Here is a 17,336-nt window from a genome sequence, read left to right on the forward strand (position 1 = left end):
TGATCCAGTTAAAGTTTTAACGGGAAGAATTAAGGACGTAGCTGCTTAGAGGAGGACACCCTTTCCCTTCACCTCCAAAAGCTGCAGCTCAAGTCCGCACGCAACCGGGAGTCACCGGTCAATCTGCAAGATGACGGTGACGTGTATGTAACAAGGTAAGAAGGTTCACCTGGGAAATGTTTACTTTCTGAATATTGCAGAGCTTGACAAATGAAGACGTGGGCCTAGTAAATATTGTATTACTTATTAATTAATTAGTTCCTATAATAATAACATTTAACAATGAAGCACATTCCCGTATTTAAAACACCTCGCGCTGTAGATTTTGCGCTCGGTGACCCTTTGTGCACACCCCTCCTCCTCCTCCTCTTCCTCACAGCAATCAAAGATTACACATTTATTTCTCTTGGCAGTCCGCGGTTACTACCATCGTGGTGGCCGGGGAGTTCAGTCACCACCGGGACAGAACGCCGATGGCATCGCGGATCTCCTTCACCCAAGTGCGCCTGGAAGCGGAGCTGGAGCGCTGCCGGGCCGAGTGCCAGTGGGACAAGATGCCGATGATCGTCGACCAGATGAAGGTGGCTCGGATCCACGAGGACGGTGAGTGGTCTGCACTCGGTGGGGTTTAAAGTGATCTCCTGTTGCTTCCATGGCACCGCACACAACAATAATGCACGCTGCATTAATATTAATTTCAAATATTATTTTTGGAAAATGAAGAGCTGCTGTGTCTCAACACATTTCAAGATTTCTTCAACTGATTTGTAAAAAAAAAAAGAGCAAGGTTTGAAGTGAGAAACATGTTCGTCGAGGATGGATATGTTTTTGTCCTGCATGTACACAAGTTGGACTTTGGACTCTTAACAAGACTGGTAAAGGTTTCTAAGCATATGTATAAGAATACAACAAGTGGCATACATCTGTACAAGAGGTCAGGGAGGTGTTGCTGGTTGGCTCCAACAATAAAACGTCACTCCCTGTATGTTTACAGTGTAGACAGTTAAAGAGTGGGTGTGTGATCAAAAGGGTATTGTATGGCCCCTCCAGTCCTCCATTCTACATATCTCTAATAATAAACAAGGTTTCCCACTGGACTATTCACTGCCTGCCTTTACCCTTGAAATCATTCCACGCGGCACATGAGCTCAAAGAAATGCAAACACACTTATCACTGTGCGCCTCATGAAACATTGCTAAGTCCCTAATGCACCTGCCTCCGCCTCCTCATCTTAGCAGAGTAAATATGGGTTCAGGTGACTCACATGCGAGTCCACTGCTACCTGCATGCTGCACAGAAGTGTGCAAATACTTGTGTGCATGCATGGCTCACATTAGCTGATCCGACAAGTGAGAGTGTGCATGGGAGAGAGGTAGTTTTAGATTAGAAGAAAGAGGAACATCGCGGCTGCGTAATGAAGGAATTCAACTTAGTGGTGAAAATCCACCTGACAGCAGCCATTTTGCTTTCTTTAGGTCTCTTGCTGTTTGAAGTATTTTGGATAATTTAAAGTGAGGTGATGTAAGACCCGATCAGCAAATGTGTTGAATCCAACCCAAGGAGCAAGGTGTGCTGTCGAAAGCTAATGTTTGCGCACCGCTCATCAACAGTTTCCGGGGGAGAAATCAAATGTTAACTGGCAAATCCACAACGGTATATAGCTAACATTTAGGATACCAAGGTCATACATGTCCGTCCTCTGTATTTGTTCTGGAAATCTCATTTACAACACTTGGTTATTTTATCGGCTGATTTCAGTGATTTTATTGTGCATTTAAAAGGTATCTTGCAGAGATTTCTTGTAAACCAAAACTATGTAAGGTGTGTTTCTTGTTTTGAGGTCCATGTTGAATGCATTTCCTTCCTCGTAAAACATTTACAAAGCCGCTAATTTATTTTGAGAGTGTTGACGTCCATGTTTGCTAGCTCGCGGTCATCTTCTTCATACTGACTTTAACTCCACCACAGCTACAACTACACATGGATCTTTTACATTTAAGTACAAATAACACAAAATAAGTACAAAATGCATGGAGGAAAATGTTCGGGGGAAAAGACAGCACTGACAAAGCATCACCTTTCAATTTCATACAGCCAACGTGTAAGCAAACAGTTGCTGATATACACGCCCAGAAGTTAAAGGCCATTAATATTCAGCCTTCAAATGTTTCTATTCGCCTGAATGTTTTATCTCCGTTTTGGTCCCCAACCAACTCCTGAGGGAAATATCTGACTCTTTAGCTGTTAAACGCTCCACTATGTTCCCCAGCTAGTCTCCAACTTTAAATAATGATAAAAAGAAAGTTTGAGAAAACAACTGATTTTAATTTGAACACTTCCATCTGTCTTCTCGCTGTAACACAAGAATGTTTGATCTGAAACAGTCCCACCGATGTTGTTACCTCTTGGTTACTCATTGCAACACCGACTCTTCTCACAGTCTTCGCTCCAACCTGTGGGAAATCATTAAAGAGCTCTTAAGAGCTCGGACACGTCCTGCTGTTTATAAACTCACATTCTCCTCGCTGATAAACAGGAAGGTTTTAATCCAACTTTTGGACTCTGAAGACCCCGTCTGAACAGAATGATTTACCATAAGAGTAAACTTCAATATCTTCAATGGAGGTGGACGTGGAGTACAAATGAAAACTAGCTTCTAAATATAGACACTTAGAGAGACAACCAGTGGGAAATTCTTTTTTTAATGGACCCCAGTGAGGTTGGCTTTAGCTACAGAAACATATGACCTTTGACCCGGAGCTCAGAACTATACTCCAAAACAGCTCAGTTTACTTTCTCAATCCCACCCACTAGATGACTATGGGTCACTGCTGATGGCGGAGGCGCTGCTGGAGCAGTACCTGCAGGACAACATTGACCTATTACGGAGCTCCACGCCTCTGATGGAGAAGACCCAGCCCAGACTGAGCCGGGTCAAAGGCCACCTCAACACTATCCTCAGCCGAGGCCGCCTCACAGTCAGTCTGACCTCGGTTCCCTCGGGTTTCATTACACAACTAAATAAATACTACTAGTACTGAAAGTGTTATGGCACAGAGCACAGAAGGCTTTTAAGACAAATATTGTCCTATTTGTCCATTATTAACAAACCCTTTTATTTCCTTTCGTCCTCCAGCCCAGGTACCTGAACGAGGCTCTGCTGCTGATGGCCAAAGTGCACTATGTGCAGGGTCGCTACCGGGACGCCCAGGGAATGTGCGCCAGGGTGGGACTGGAGGAGCTGACGCGGGCCGACCGACCGACCTACCACCTCCGCCTGCTGGCCGAGGCCTTTGTCATTAAAGGTACCTGACACCTCTGGAGAATACATTTCTTTATACTTGGGTTCCCCCCCATCATTATAATTGATAATGAAGACATTGTACTCCTCAAGTAGTTGAAAGTATTAATGACAGGAAGCAGCAGATCATCGTTTAAAAAATAAATGTATTTTTTTTTTAAACACTAGCATTAACAACGCCGGCATCAATGAAATGGAGGTGTCAAAGTCGTCAAACATTGTCTTTGCTCAATCTTTTACGAGGAAGATGTTTGTGAGGCTTGAATTAAATAAATGCATTCTGATGAGAAACACTGAATGTAATGATAAGCCAGAGTCTTTACCTGGGACTTCAGACTAATTTGACATCCCATAAATCAGGGGTTCTTAACCTTTTTGACCTCGGGGCCCAATTTTAAATCAAATAGGAACATCGTATTAGTTTAACTAATTGATCTCCCTCTTGGTTTGATTTGTATTCAATAACTAAATCAAATCCACTTGTTGAACAACAAGCAAAAATGTGATGCAATGTGATCACAAAGACATTTGTTCATCACGTGTATATAAACCTTCAGATACAACAACAAGACGCCCAACAGGAGAACAATTCATGGAACAAATCAAGCTAGTACAAGAACAAATGTAAAGGCACACTAAAATAACTAATACATAGATTTTACTAGAGAAACAAAGGAGGGACTCAAAAAAAACGGAGAAATTTAAATTTGATAAATAAATAATATGTGCTAATAAAATGGATACATTCAAAATAATACGTTTCAAATTAAATAAACCGTAAATAATATAATATATGTGCAAATGAAAATATCGCCTGATGATGCGAATGATATGCTTCAGCAGTCTTCGGGTTTGCATGGCAGAACCGGAAGTTGCTCTTCATATCTGTGACAGCTGGAGTCGGGTCCGTGTACGTTTTATTCGCTTGTTTTTGGTTTCAAACTGAAAACTAGGAAACCATGGTATTTACGTATTTCTGTATTTTCGAATGAACCATAAAACAAACGAACTACACGCACCATCTGGAGCTCATTTTACTTTCCCACGAGCGCTGATGTTTGATCTCGAAATGCCGCTTTAGCTTTGAGGTTTCAGTGCTGCGTTGCTAGCGTTAGCCCACTACACACACACGCACGCACGCACACACACACACACACACACACACACACACACACACACACACACACACACACACACACACACACACTGGGCTCTGACTGATGCATTACCGTCATCAAGTGGGAAGCTGTATTGTAACTGAGCGTCTCATGGATAACAGTACTACCTCTGGTGTCTTCAATTGATAACTTATGCGGTGCCGCGGCCCTCGGGTGCAAAACGGAAAGATGTTTGCGGCCCTCTAGGTGGTGCTCGCGGCCCAATCAGGGGCCGCGGCCCCATGGTTAAGAATCACTGCTGCTGTCCGTCACAGGCTTCCTGCGGTCTCAACACTTTTCCTGCTCGCTCCACTTCCGAACATCAGACCCGCAGGCAGTGCAATGTTGTGTGGATGTGACTATAATAATTGTGTATAATAATTCAAATAAATGAGAGTTATTGGACAAGCCTCAACTTATAAATACCTAGTTTTTTTCTTCTTGTCACAGGATAAAACATTTTCCAAAACAACGGCAGGAAGTAACATCCACGGGAAATATGCAAAAAAAACTACTCTCTAAAATAACAATAATAAACAATGTATTTCACGGTCATCTCATTCAGTTTATTTTTCAATTCAGTTTATTTTGTATAGCCCAATATCACAAATTACAAATTTGCCTCAGAGGGCTTTACAATCTGTACACATACGACATCCCTGTCCCAGGACCTCACATCGGATCTCATGCATCTTGTCTTGTAAAAAAACATTCATTTCAGAATATTTATTTACTTTGAGACTGAAATATGTCTCTTTGACAATCACATTATCATTTAAGACTACACATATAACAAATATTTCCACTCGCGTAAACTTTAAACTCATTAAGAAGTGACAATTACATTTTTTTATATTGTAAAGTTCATTGTATATATGGTGTTCTTGTATCTCGTGCATTACCTGCTAGCGAGGTGTTCCCAGTGTTCCCAGTGTGGTGGTCTTGTGGTGCAATGGCCCGTCGTCTGTCCTTGTGTCTCAGGTCTGTCTCTGGACCACCAGACAGTTTCTGCCGTGTCCCGTGTCCGTCTGTCCGAGAGGGAGGAGGAGAGCCTGTCCTGCTACCTCAGGGCCTGTGACGCCTCTCTGTCCTACCTGCAGGAGCTCGACAAGGTGGCTTTTTCATACATTCAGAGCTGGCATGGTCGATATTTGTATATGTTTATGTAACGCTGACGATAGAAATATATCGTGTGTGTTTGCGTGGATGCAGTACAGCTTTCTGTTTGAGGAGATTGTTTGTGTTCAACTTTAATTTATTCTTTGTTAGTTTTCTTTTTAACTTTTCTATTCACAGCACAGCATTTTACTAATTTTAGTTGGTTTATTTGAGTTCTTTACCATTTTCTGACATGTTTTTAGTAGTCAGTAATATTTAGTGGTTCTGTATATCAGTGGTGTAAAGTAACAAAGTACATTAACGGTACTTGTACTTCGACTTTATACTTTACTTCATACATTCCACAGCTAATATATGAGTTTATGAAGTATGATCTATTATTACAGATCAAACTGCACAAAAGAATATAGAGTATTTATAATTAGCTCCACCTCAACCAAGATACACATGAGAGTACTGCTTATATTGTGATACATCAATTGTAATAATCCATACATCCAATCTGCATAGTGAGTATTTCTTAATTTTTTTGACACAGTGCTTTTTACTTATGTACACACACAGACACACACACATATACCAGATTCAAAACAGGATACAAACTAAAGTATGTAAATCAACTTTAAGCTTTAGGGAGAGTAAATAAAACGTTGATGTGTGTATTTTTAGACGTCAACAACACCTCACACTAAGACAGCCAAAGCCAGTCTTCTTCCTCCACCTGGGGACGTGAACCTGGGCTACTTCCTGCAGGCTTCCTTGCAGAGCGCTTATCTTTGTCTGCTGCAGAGGGGGTGAGTCCACACACCACACCTCCGCATGCAACACTCACACAGCGCCCGCCTTCTTGTTGTGCCATGTTGCCCTGAAAATCAGCTTGCTGCACTTTCTGTCACTTTTAACGACTTCTTTATTTCCAAATAATTTTGACGTGATCTTCAACGTCTGGCAACAAAATAGAGGGGGAGAAGAAGTCAAGGAGTAGATTTGAAGCCCCACTTGACCTCAGTGCAGCAGAGATGCATTTTAATAGCTTGCCAGCAGGTGTCAGTGTTGCTCTAGGACTCAGAAAGGCAAAGTGTGGCCTGTCTGCGTTCTCAATGGCATGCCATTTATTTCTTACTTTGAGTTCATACTGCAACTGCCCTTATAAAGTAGGCATGGTTGCATGCATGGTAGTATGCATTCAACTGGAAATACATATTTCCTTTTTTTACTCGCATAACATTCTGCCTTTTTTGAACCTCTCATATTTTCTGCACAGAGGATTGTGGTTCAGAATAGCATAGCCAGATCCCGGCATGTTTGTTGTGCTGCTTTTGACATACTATGTTTTGGGACAGCGAAAAAAATTACAGTATGATAAAACAGTCCTGAAACAACTTGTAATGATCAGTTTTTCTCCAAACTGTGGTAACTGTTGTCTACCATCACTGACATAAATAGGGTAGACAAAATATTAGGAACACTAGCAGGTGGTTATATTGCTCAAGTCACTTTAGAACTTCTCTCGCAGGTATACAGTCAGAATATCAGTGCTATTGCTCACAGCCTCAATGTCACACCTTCACAACCTATACATCACACGGATGCACGCCCCACTGTGTGTGTGTGTGTGCGCGTGTGTGTGTGTGTGTCGGTGTGTGTGTAATTTTGTGTTAGTCATCTGGCGCAGGGTGCTCACCAGCTGCGTAGGGTGCTCAGGGTGGTGGAGTCACGAGGGTCTCAGAGCTTCAGAAAGGTGAGGTTTTGCATGCACGCACGCACGCACACACACACACACACACACACACACACGCACACACACACATAAACACACACAAATAGTTGCATAGTTACTGTAGTTTGCATCGCTATAGCTGCCAAGCATTCGTTATTCAATAGTGTATCAGCACATTCACATGTAGATTACCTATATGCTAACACTAACACTTTGGACAAGCTAACCCAGTGGGAATTTTAATAAAGCATATTAAAAAAGAAATACACATAAACTATGCTAGAAAAGATCATACACAGCTTTTAAAACAGAGGACGAGTCTCTGCTTTAGTCTACATTATTATAAGTTACTTATTTAGAATTCCAGAGCATAAAACTGAGCCGATCGCTAGCAGCTAACAGTGCTAACACCGGTGGCTAGCAGCTAACAGTTCTAACACGCAACAGTGCACGCAAGAGGGAGAGTGGGGAATTCTCTGTTCAGGGAGACTTCCTCCACTATATCTTTACATAGAGAATAATAGTTTGCTGATGTAACGTTAATAATACTCTGAAGTATTAATACAGCATACTGTCTACGTGTCATACTCTCTCTTTATGCTCATTCAGTGTTGCATTAATACATTGTGCTTTCCTCTTAGTCTGCAGCGAGGAAGCTAGCAGAGGTGCTGCTGAGCTCCGTAAGTGAGGACACCTACTGGCCCCCGCTAGGCCCCCCACCCTCAACCTGGCTCCACAGAGAGGGAGCTGCCGCTTCCAAAGACGCCATCTACCCCACTGTGAAACCACCGCAACGTTACAGCACTGACAGGTTTGTTAGTTTCATGTCACAACCTGTTTTTTGTTGTTGTTGTGTTCTTGTGTTTCACCAGTCTGTATCCTCTTAATTATCCATGAGATTTAATGGTCAGTGTTTTTTGTTACTCCTTTGTGTCAACTCACCATTGTAACCCCAGCTGTTATCTCTAGGAGTCAAATTTCCTTTTGTCGAAGTTGCACTTTCAGCCAATGTGGTATCGGTTTTCCCCAAGATGCTATTCTTCCAACAACTGAAGTACTTGGCAGTTGACGCCAATTCTCTTTGTCCAAATTATTATTATTTTTTTTACGAAGGACTATGAGTCATGATCAGGGAGGCGTGAATCGAAGTCACGTCTCCATAAAGTAAAAGTACGCCCTTTCACATGGAAAGTAAGGGAAGAGACTTTCCCGGAGGGTGCTCATAGGCTACCAGTTTACACTGGGTCTTCAAGGTAAGAGATCCCAGCTCACCAACATGATCTCATACACTTCTCCACCTCTTATCAGTGTAGTTTAAAACAAATGCCACACATACCCCGTCAGCATGAGGCAATAAAAATTGTCATTACGGTTCATATTTATATTATTAGCACTAATTTACAGAGTACTTACTACAGTAACTGAGAGAGACAAATATAATAAGAAAAAGAAAAAAGATATATTTGAATTGGTCAAGGACCTGATATTATTATAGCATATCTTGAATCTTTACCTAATGCACTACTTTGACAAAGAATACCATGCACAATACTAAATAAGAAAAATAATGGCTCAACTAGAGTAAGAATTTAAAAACAATTTTGGAGTGGTTTTCTTATATTCTTTCTGCAGCAGTTAAGGATGTGTTCAGCTAAATTAGGAGAAAAAAAACAACATTAACAAATGACCTTAATTATCCTTTAATCACCTGTTTTGGGGCCGAGCAACTCAGCTTCCAGCTGTGTTTAAAACCCCTTGAAGTTCTGGACTAGCTGATCCCTTTCTCCATCACTGCTAAGCCAGGCAGATGTTAAGTGACACATGTTGAACCTGGAAAACATAATATGGCATAGCACAACTAGAAAATTGCATAACATACCATGACATGACATAACATAAAATAATAATATAACACAACCTGACATAACTGCATACAATATGTCATGTTATATCGTAACATGATATAGCATAAAATAACAAGATAACTTGACATGACAATCTCAGATAAAATGACAAGAAAAGATAACACAACATAAATGGATAAAATGTCATGACAAGATAACATGACATGACAAAAACAAACTTATATAACAAGATAACATAACATGGCAAGACAACATGACAAGTAAACATAACATAACACAATAGCGTGTGATAACAAGATAACGTGACATGACAAGAAAACAATACATAATATAAAGAAATGACGTGACATGACAAAAAAAACATTACATAATATAAGTGGATAACTTGTCGTGACAAGAAAACATAACAAGATAACATGACATAACGTAGCAAGTTAACATTACGTGACACGATAATGACAGGACTTGATACACCAGCATCCTTTAACATAACATTAAATAACACAACAGCATACAGACATGTATGTGCAATGTAGCAAAGCACAATACATGGCATGACATGACGGCATAAGATAGCACGTCGTATCAAGATATTAAAGTGACACACTGTAATATAACATGACACGAAGAGCAAAAAAAAGGCATGGGGCAGTCTTGACATGACAAACTGGTTATCTGCATCGGCTTTGTTGCCTTGTGCATTTCCCTCTTTGCAGGGATCCTGCGCTCATTGCTCAGGCCCTGCGAGCCATGCTTAGTCACCGCCACAATCCTGCCCACACGATCACGAGTGAAGATCTAAATCCATGTCTGAGATTAGAAGGAAAGGAGGAACGGGAGACTTCACCCTGAGGCATAGCTGTACTTGTGCATTGTTCGTGGCTTTTGTCATAAGTGTTCACTTTTGAAAAGGCCACACCGGTGTCTGGTAAACATGTCCTTTAATAGGACACGGAGCCGACCAGAGAGGGAGGAGAAGCAACGAAAGTGACGAATGACAGGGCTGGGAGAGGTAGCGATGATGGACAGCGTGTGTGTGTGTGCGTGCGTGTGTGTGTGTGTGGTGTGACATCTGAGATAGTGCTGTGTAGCGATACACCCAGTGTGGCCCGTGTTGTGTTACAGCTCCACAAGTGAGACAGAAACTGGACACTCCCGTCAATCTGGAGCTCTACCTGTGGACAAGCCTGTGTGTGCGTGCGCGCGTGTGTGCGTGTGTGTGTGTGTGTGTGTGTGTGTGTGTGTGTGTGTGAGAGAGAGATCGACTTCCTGTTATTGGTTCTATTTCCTGTTTCTTGTGTCCTGGCAGTTGCTTCTGTCCTCAGGACGTGGTCGAGGAGGCTGTTTTGCTGCTGCTCATCACAGAGTCCATGGTGAGATCCTCTAGCATTTCCCTTACACTCCACGCTCTCAGCCTTTTTGCTGTCAAAACACACTATAGACCTCTCTGTCGAGACCATCAGTATCACCTCCTTTCCGTTCCTTAGTTTCCCTCCAACTCCTTACTCACTCTGCCTCTCTGTGCGCTCAGGCCAGCGGCGAGGCGGTGATCAGTCGTCTGCCAGACCAGGCCGAGTCTCGCAAGGCCAGCCTGCAGGGTGCCACCTCTGTCTATGACCTGCTCACCATCAGCATGGCCAGGAGGGGGCAGTACGGCATGCTCTCTGAGGTGAGCTGACACACACACACACACACACACACACACGCACACACACACACACACACACACACACACACACACACACAGCACATAAACAGAGACACACAGACCTAGGTGGAGGTCTGAGGGGATGGGAACAAAAGCACGAGAGATGAGATGTGTTAGAGAGAGCTTTGCCTTTACCAAACTTTTTAATGAATGTCCTAAACACTTTGAGCAATGGGGATTAGGTGTCTTTTTCTGCTTCTTCCTCCATTTTTTTTTACTTCCAAATTCCTCCTCCATTTCTCAAATATTAAAATTTTTTTACCCCCGCTCCCCAAATATGACCTCTGCCCAAATGTAGGAAGTTAGGGAGGCGGAGACTAGAGGGGTCCGCTAAAATTAGGTTTGTCCACCTGTCTGACTGATTCATAGATAGCATCAGTCATCCTACACGGAGGCGCACACACACACACACTCATAGACACTGAGGTAGTTCCACATGGACCAGTGGATCAGTTTGCTGATTTATGAGGCCAGTATGGGCTATTTATCAATTAATCAAATGTCATCCATCTCTGATGTGTAAAGAGTAAGATTCAAAGTGATTGATTACAGATTTACTGAAGCATCAATCAATCTATGAGTTGTGTTTCTAATATAACATTTCAGTTGGAGGACACAGAGGCGGTATTATTATGTTGGAGTATGCAGATGCAAAAAATTCTGCGATTTGACATTTTTGCAGAGTGAAATGACCTAATGGCAACAACGAAAGAAGTATATAAATCTTTAAATTAAGTGAAAGCAAAAAAAAAAAAAAAAATGTATTTAAAAAAAAGAAGTACATTCTATTCCTACTTTCAGAGTCATGTATTACCATATATGTTGAATTATTGTATTAATATTAGTGAATGACTGACTCCTAATGACTTTGGTGATCCCTTGACTTTTCATCGAGCGCCACCTTGAGGTGGAAATTTGGCTGCAGAAATACCTTAACAACCATTGGATGGATTGCCATGAAATTGGGTACACACATTTATGTTGACCGCACCTACAACATGTCCATCACAGAGACACACGTACCAATAAGGAAGAGACTCAAAGTGACCATAAAGAAACATGAAACGCCTACAAAGAGACACAAAAGATTACAAAGAGACCAAGACAACTAGAAAGAGATGCAAAACTGCTGCAAAGAGACCACAAAGATACATGAAGAGACTCACAGTGACTATAAAAAGAGCCAACATAACATGAGCAACTACAACGACACTCAGAATGACTAAAAAGAGACAAAATGACCCCAGGAAGACACAAAACAACTGCAAAGAGACACGAAATGGGTCCGAATCGTAGTTACATCTCCGCATATTAACCCACTACACAGGGGTTGAATTGGTATTTGTTATGTGTTTTTTTTTTTACAAGGGTCAGCAGTGTCTCTTGACTTGACCTTACTGTCCAAGTATTCCTGCATGTTTAATAGACTTTCTTAGCTTAGTGCATTCATCATATCATTGAAGAAAGTATTTTCAAGGTAACAAGCCAAGCTGAGTTCTACAGTATACAGCGGGGCACGTTTGTCTGCATGTTGAACGGTCAGAAGCCTTTTTTAATAAGAGCCCATTATTTAATCAGAATAGTAGGCAGACCTTTTGTCCTGGTTTCGCATGACTGACAACAGCTGACTAAGCAGCGCTCCACACCATATTCCTCTGCTCGTACACACACACACACACGTCAATCACGTCATTACGTGCTGAAACAGCGCTGAGTGGCGAGTAGTGACCGACAGTCATTTCAAGCTAAAAGAAATGTCGTCAAGTGGCCATTCAGTTTAGAGGCTAAATTATGAGGGAATACATTTAGTGTTCCTAATCTTGGCTTTTCCTTTTTGACTTGATCCTGGAATAACCTGGCCATGACTCTGCCTCAACCTCTACACAAGCATCCCTTTTCTTTAATGAATTAAACCACTGAGACGTGCTTATGTGTCTGCGTTTCAGTGTCTGGAGCGAGCCATGAAGTTTTCATTCAACGAGTTCCACCTCTGGCATCAGCTGGGCCTGTCACTCATGGCGGCCGGGAAGGTGAGCTCATTGCTCCTTATACACCAGCGACGGCCCCCTTCAACAGACACCACGCCACGCCATACCACGCCGCAACACACCCGAAGGCGACATCCATCTCCTGCCATACCTCTGACCTGTGCACTGCTGCGCTCCTTCCTCGCCGTTGTGTGTGTCAAGTAGTGTTAACGAAGCAGTGTGCTCGGAGATGCGGATGGGTTTTGAAGATTGTATATTAATTGCAAAAGAAAGTACACTAAAAGGGCATTCAATGACCTTATTAGTATAAACCGTCTGGTACAGAATGCATTGTCTTTTTAGGAAATAATACCAGAAATCCATTTGCTGCTAAATTATTGTTGAAATGTTTTGGACATTCTTCAAAAGGGATTCCTCTAAAGGAGCTGGAATAGCTTTCAATCCTCTCTCTCTCTCTCTCTCTCTCTCTCTCTCTCTCTCTCTCTCTCTCTCTCTCTCTCTCTCTCTTTCTTTCCTCCTCACCCAGTGTGTGTGTGTTTGTGTGTGTTTGTGTAGCAGAAGAAAGAAAATGGTTGCAGGATAAAGTGACACTGCAGATCAATAGAGAGCTCCAGAAATAGGCTGCTCCCTAGAAGGAGAAGGGGCCTGCCTCGCTGTCGTCAGATCCGCTTCTATTCAGGGCCAGTCAGGGACTGTGCGTGCCCATGTGTGCGAACGTATGCGTGCGCGAGCACATGTGCGCGGTCCATTAATGATTGACCTACATGTATTAAGTGACTGTGTGTCTAAATGGGTCTATTAGGGCTGTGTAAGGACAGTTGATGTGTGTTTGATGCACTCGCTTAAACACGATCCATGTCATCTGTGGTAAATGATAGACTGGCTGCTGTGTGCACATGAATCACCGTTTCTGACACTGTGTGTGTGTGTGTGTGTGTGTGTGTGTGTGTGTGTGTCTGTGTGTGTTCCTTCCAGGGCGTTGGTGCTGTATCTGTATTTAAGGAGTGTGCCAGGATGAGACCAGAGGACCCCTCATTGCCCCTATTGGCTGCTAAAGTCTGCATTGGTCAACTGCACTGGGTGAATATGCACACAAACACACACATGCAGTTGAGAGTGAAGGGCCGTGAGTCATGTACAGGTGTTAAGATTGGGGTGATGCTGTGCTCTTGCTGTGATATTGTTGCTCTACATTTTCCAGAGATACCTGCTGCAGGGATACCTTTTGAATTGTTAATAATTACAAATTCCATAAAGGGGGGACACTAGATCATTCTGAGGGGGTCAGGAGATGATCACAATGATGGAATTGCAATTATTATATATGCAATATAAGCTTTCTTTTTTTCTGACATGAGAATGTTTCATCCCTCTGGAAATACTTCTAATGAAACAATGTATGAAGAAAAAAAAAATGTTTTTATTCTGGGGGTCCCAAGCGCGCCCCCCCCCCCCAAAAAAAATAAGGTCAGCAGAATAGGGACTTGTCACAAAGTCAAACAATCAAATTGCACAGGATTACAGGCGGAGTAGCGAGGATTCATTCTTCATTTGGAACCGACAAGCTATCGCAAATCTGAATTTGAACATCAGCTTCAGCCGACACTCTTAAGATGGAAAGGTGAGGTTTGGGTCGTGGACAGCTGCCTTCATGGGATGTTCAGTGTGCGCGCGGAGAGCCGTGACACAGCAGCACTAATGTTTTTGGGGTCGGCGTTTGGGGTCACTGTGGCATATACCCGTTGTTGCAAAGCCCCGGCCAGCTTTGATATCGGCCTGCTGTTCGTGATATGGGCAGGAGGGAGAAAGTCAACGTCAACAATGGGGTTAAGGGAGAGAGAGAGAGAGAGAGAGAGAGAGATTAGAAAAGAGGAGCTAACAGGCGAATGGAGAGAGAGCACATCTGTCGGTGGCTGGAGATCATGGCAGGCCGGAGACAGTAAGGAGCTTACAGCCTTAATCACAATGGGACACTGTGGCAGTGGGGCATTACATAAATGGGCCCCCATTATTCACCATCAGCTCTACTGGACTTGTCTGGACTATTATCTAACCGGCAACATTTATTTTATTTTATTTTTAAACCCAAAAACTATAATTCATTTTTTTCATGTTTATAAAATAAAAAAAAAGGGAAACATGTACATCACTACAAAACTTTACGACTGGCGATCTGAAAGCCGAGCTGTTTTTTGTTCGCTGGTGTTTTTTCAGATACAAGGTTCTCACCCGACAACAGCAACGTGTTCTTCTTTCAAGGGGGAGAGAAACGTAATCCTCCTAAGATGCGCTCGGATGGGCTGTGTATTTATATGACTGGCTATTGTGTGCGGGGGCTTTGAGAAAGAGGAGCAGAGGGGGAGGATGAAGGAAATTGGGCAGTTGTGCAGTTGGCCTGTTGTTGCGCTGGCAAAGGCATCTCCCCCCTACGCCCACCTGACCCGCCCGCCATACCTCACACAGGGTGACACACTTTTCTCCTCAGCTTGGCTCAGCCACACACCGCCTTCAGTCTGCTGCTGCGTGTGTGGGCGAGCGTGTGTGTGTGTCCTTCAGCAAAGTCTGTGTCGTCCTTGAGTCTGCTCTGGACCGTCGTCACGCTAAACTCACACCGGGTTTCAGCCATCAATACTTCCCTGCTTTGCACCTCAAGCCAAACTTGCATGTCAGTGCTGCAAAGCTTTTTTTTCCTCTCACGTGTGCGCCTTTCATATTATAGGTTATTGTTTTTTTTCGTAAGCAGAATGATTCGGAAGTACACACATCGAAACTAGTGTGGCTAATTGATTGTATGTTTATGCGTGTGCAGTTCGAGGAGGCCGAGGCTCTCTCGCGGAGCGTGGCGTCCATGGGGGAAGAAGCCGGAGAACTTCTACCTAGGGCCTACCTGTCCCTGGGACTCTGCTGCAGTTTACAGGCCTCTGACGGTAAGGACACGCAAACCAACAAGCATACTTTCCTCTCAAAGGTGGGATTCAGAACATTAATATAGCAGCAAACAACGACTTGCTATGTAAAGATATGGAGGAGTAAAGTCTACCTGAGAAGAGGATGAAGTCGCTCTCCTTCTTCGTTCTGTGCTTACTTAGCCGGCGCTCCGGCAGTGTGGGCTTTAAGTGCATGTTCGTGCACGTGAGCGTGTCCTACAAGCTAGCTGCTCTCATACACCGATTGCAGCTGATAACTTGCGTCCCAAACCGGGGTCGCCATCGCGGTGTTAGCATCTCTGAAAAACACTGTTCAGCCGCAGCTTGCACTGTTAGCGGCGCTAGCACTGTTAGCGCCGCTAGCATCGTTAGATGCTGGGCACGTCGGCTCAGCCATTGCCATGTTGAGGGCCGTTGAGAGGTCATCGAAATGCTCCCAATCTCGTGTAATGCACCTTTAAGGGAATAGTTCGACATTTGGGAAAACAACCCTTCCCATCTATTTCTCAACAAGAAAGTGAATAAGTGTGAAAAATTCCCCAAATTTCTAAAATATTATCTTGATTTGGTTATAGATTAGCTTGGAAGGGCATGACAAACACATTTTTTTTTTTTAGGTGTGTGCTGAGTAAACTTTCAACACCCCGCCCCCCCCTCTCTCTCTCAACAGCCACTCTAAGAGTTGATCGCGATGAATTCAACAAAAAAGCACTGCAAGCGTTGAGCAAGTAGGTTCCTGTTCTTCTGTTCTCCATCAGTCTTTTCTCCTGTTCATCAACTGTTGTAGTTTTGCTCATAGTATTTCATTTCAACCCATGTGGCAATGTATCCCCTTAAGACAGGTTTTTGACAACTTAGCTAACACATTGTGAACCATCTGTTTTCTCTCTCTCCTCCACAGGGCTCATTCATTAGACCCCCTGGACGCTCAGATTGCCATGTACCTGGCTCTGCAGTTGGCACTTGTACGCCAGGTATAAAGTTAATATATGTATTAATCAACAGATTTTAGTTATCAGAAACCAATGTGGATTGTTGGTCATGCCTGAGGATGGGTGTGTGTCCGGCAGGTGTCGGCAGCCATAGAGTCCCTGCAGGCAGCGTTATCTCTCCTTGGGGACGACTTGCACTCCCTCCACCTGCTCACTCTGCTGCTGAGCGCCCAGAAACACCACCGTCACGCCCTGGACACCCTGGGCCTGGCCCTGAGCCAGCACCCCGGCAACTTCAAGTAAAAAAAATCAAAGTACCGTCCCACTCGCACAGGCTTTAGAAAATGTTGGCGGCAGTGTTCGCTATACTTTTTAGACTGTGTGTGTGAGTGTAGTAGGTGTGTGTGTGTGTGTGTGTGTGTGTGTGTAAGAGTGGCTCCCTGTTCTAACACTAGTCCTCTCCGTAGGGGTAGGGTGTCTCAGCTCGACTGTGCTGGAGGCCAGGCACACAAACACACACTCAACACCTTATTTAGATGCGCCAGAGCAGAGGCCTGCATTGCGGTACCCATACCCCTCACCGTTGCCTTTTGAACACTGCAGCTCTGACCCGAGCCC

The 17,336-nt window shown here is 43.4% G+C and overlaps 1 protein-coding gene across 2 annotated transcripts in view; it reads left to right on the forward strand.

The window, feature by feature from the left end:
• Positions 1 to 473: 473 nt before the first annotated feature.
• The window catches only part of ttc7a (tetratricopeptide repeat domain 7A), a 41,325-nt gene continuing 24,462 nt past the window's right edge, over positions 474 to 17,336 (forward strand). The window contains exons 1-15 of one of the 2 annotated variants that reach the window (XM_034552113.1): positions 474 to 603; positions 2,816 to 2,979; positions 3,138 to 3,306; positions 5,441 to 5,571; positions 6,248 to 6,372; positions 7,241 to 7,319; positions 7,940 to 8,109; positions 10,473 to 10,536; positions 10,695 to 10,832; positions 12,818 to 12,901; positions 13,835 to 13,939; positions 15,669 to 15,786; positions 16,457 to 16,514; positions 16,688 to 16,760; positions 16,857 to 17,017. In XM_034552113.1, coding sequence (XP_034408004.1) covers positions 474 to 603; positions 2,816 to 2,979; positions 3,138 to 3,306; positions 5,441 to 5,571; positions 6,248 to 6,372; positions 7,241 to 7,319; positions 7,940 to 8,109; positions 10,473 to 10,536; positions 10,695 to 10,832; positions 12,818 to 12,901; positions 13,835 to 13,939; positions 15,669 to 15,786; positions 16,457 to 16,514; positions 16,688 to 16,760; positions 16,857 to 17,017 — 1,769 coding nt within the window. Of the gene's footprint in view, positions 604 to 2,815; positions 2,980 to 3,137; positions 3,307 to 5,440; positions 5,572 to 6,247; positions 6,373 to 7,240; positions 7,320 to 7,939; positions 8,110 to 9,972; positions 10,176 to 10,472; positions 10,537 to 10,694; positions 10,833 to 12,817; positions 12,902 to 13,834; positions 13,940 to 15,668; positions 15,787 to 16,456; positions 16,515 to 16,687; positions 16,761 to 16,856; positions 17,018 to 17,336 lie in introns of those variants that run through there. The other variant, XM_034552114.1, reaches the window with a different exon arrangement.

Source organism: Cyclopterus lumpus, chromosome 15 (genome assembly GCF_009769545.1).
Source record: "Cyclopterus lumpus isolate fCycLum1 chromosome 15, fCycLum1.pri, whole genome shotgun sequence".
Lineage (NCBI taxonomy): Eukaryota > Metazoa > Chordata > Actinopteri > Perciformes > Cyclopteridae > Cyclopterus > Cyclopterus lumpus.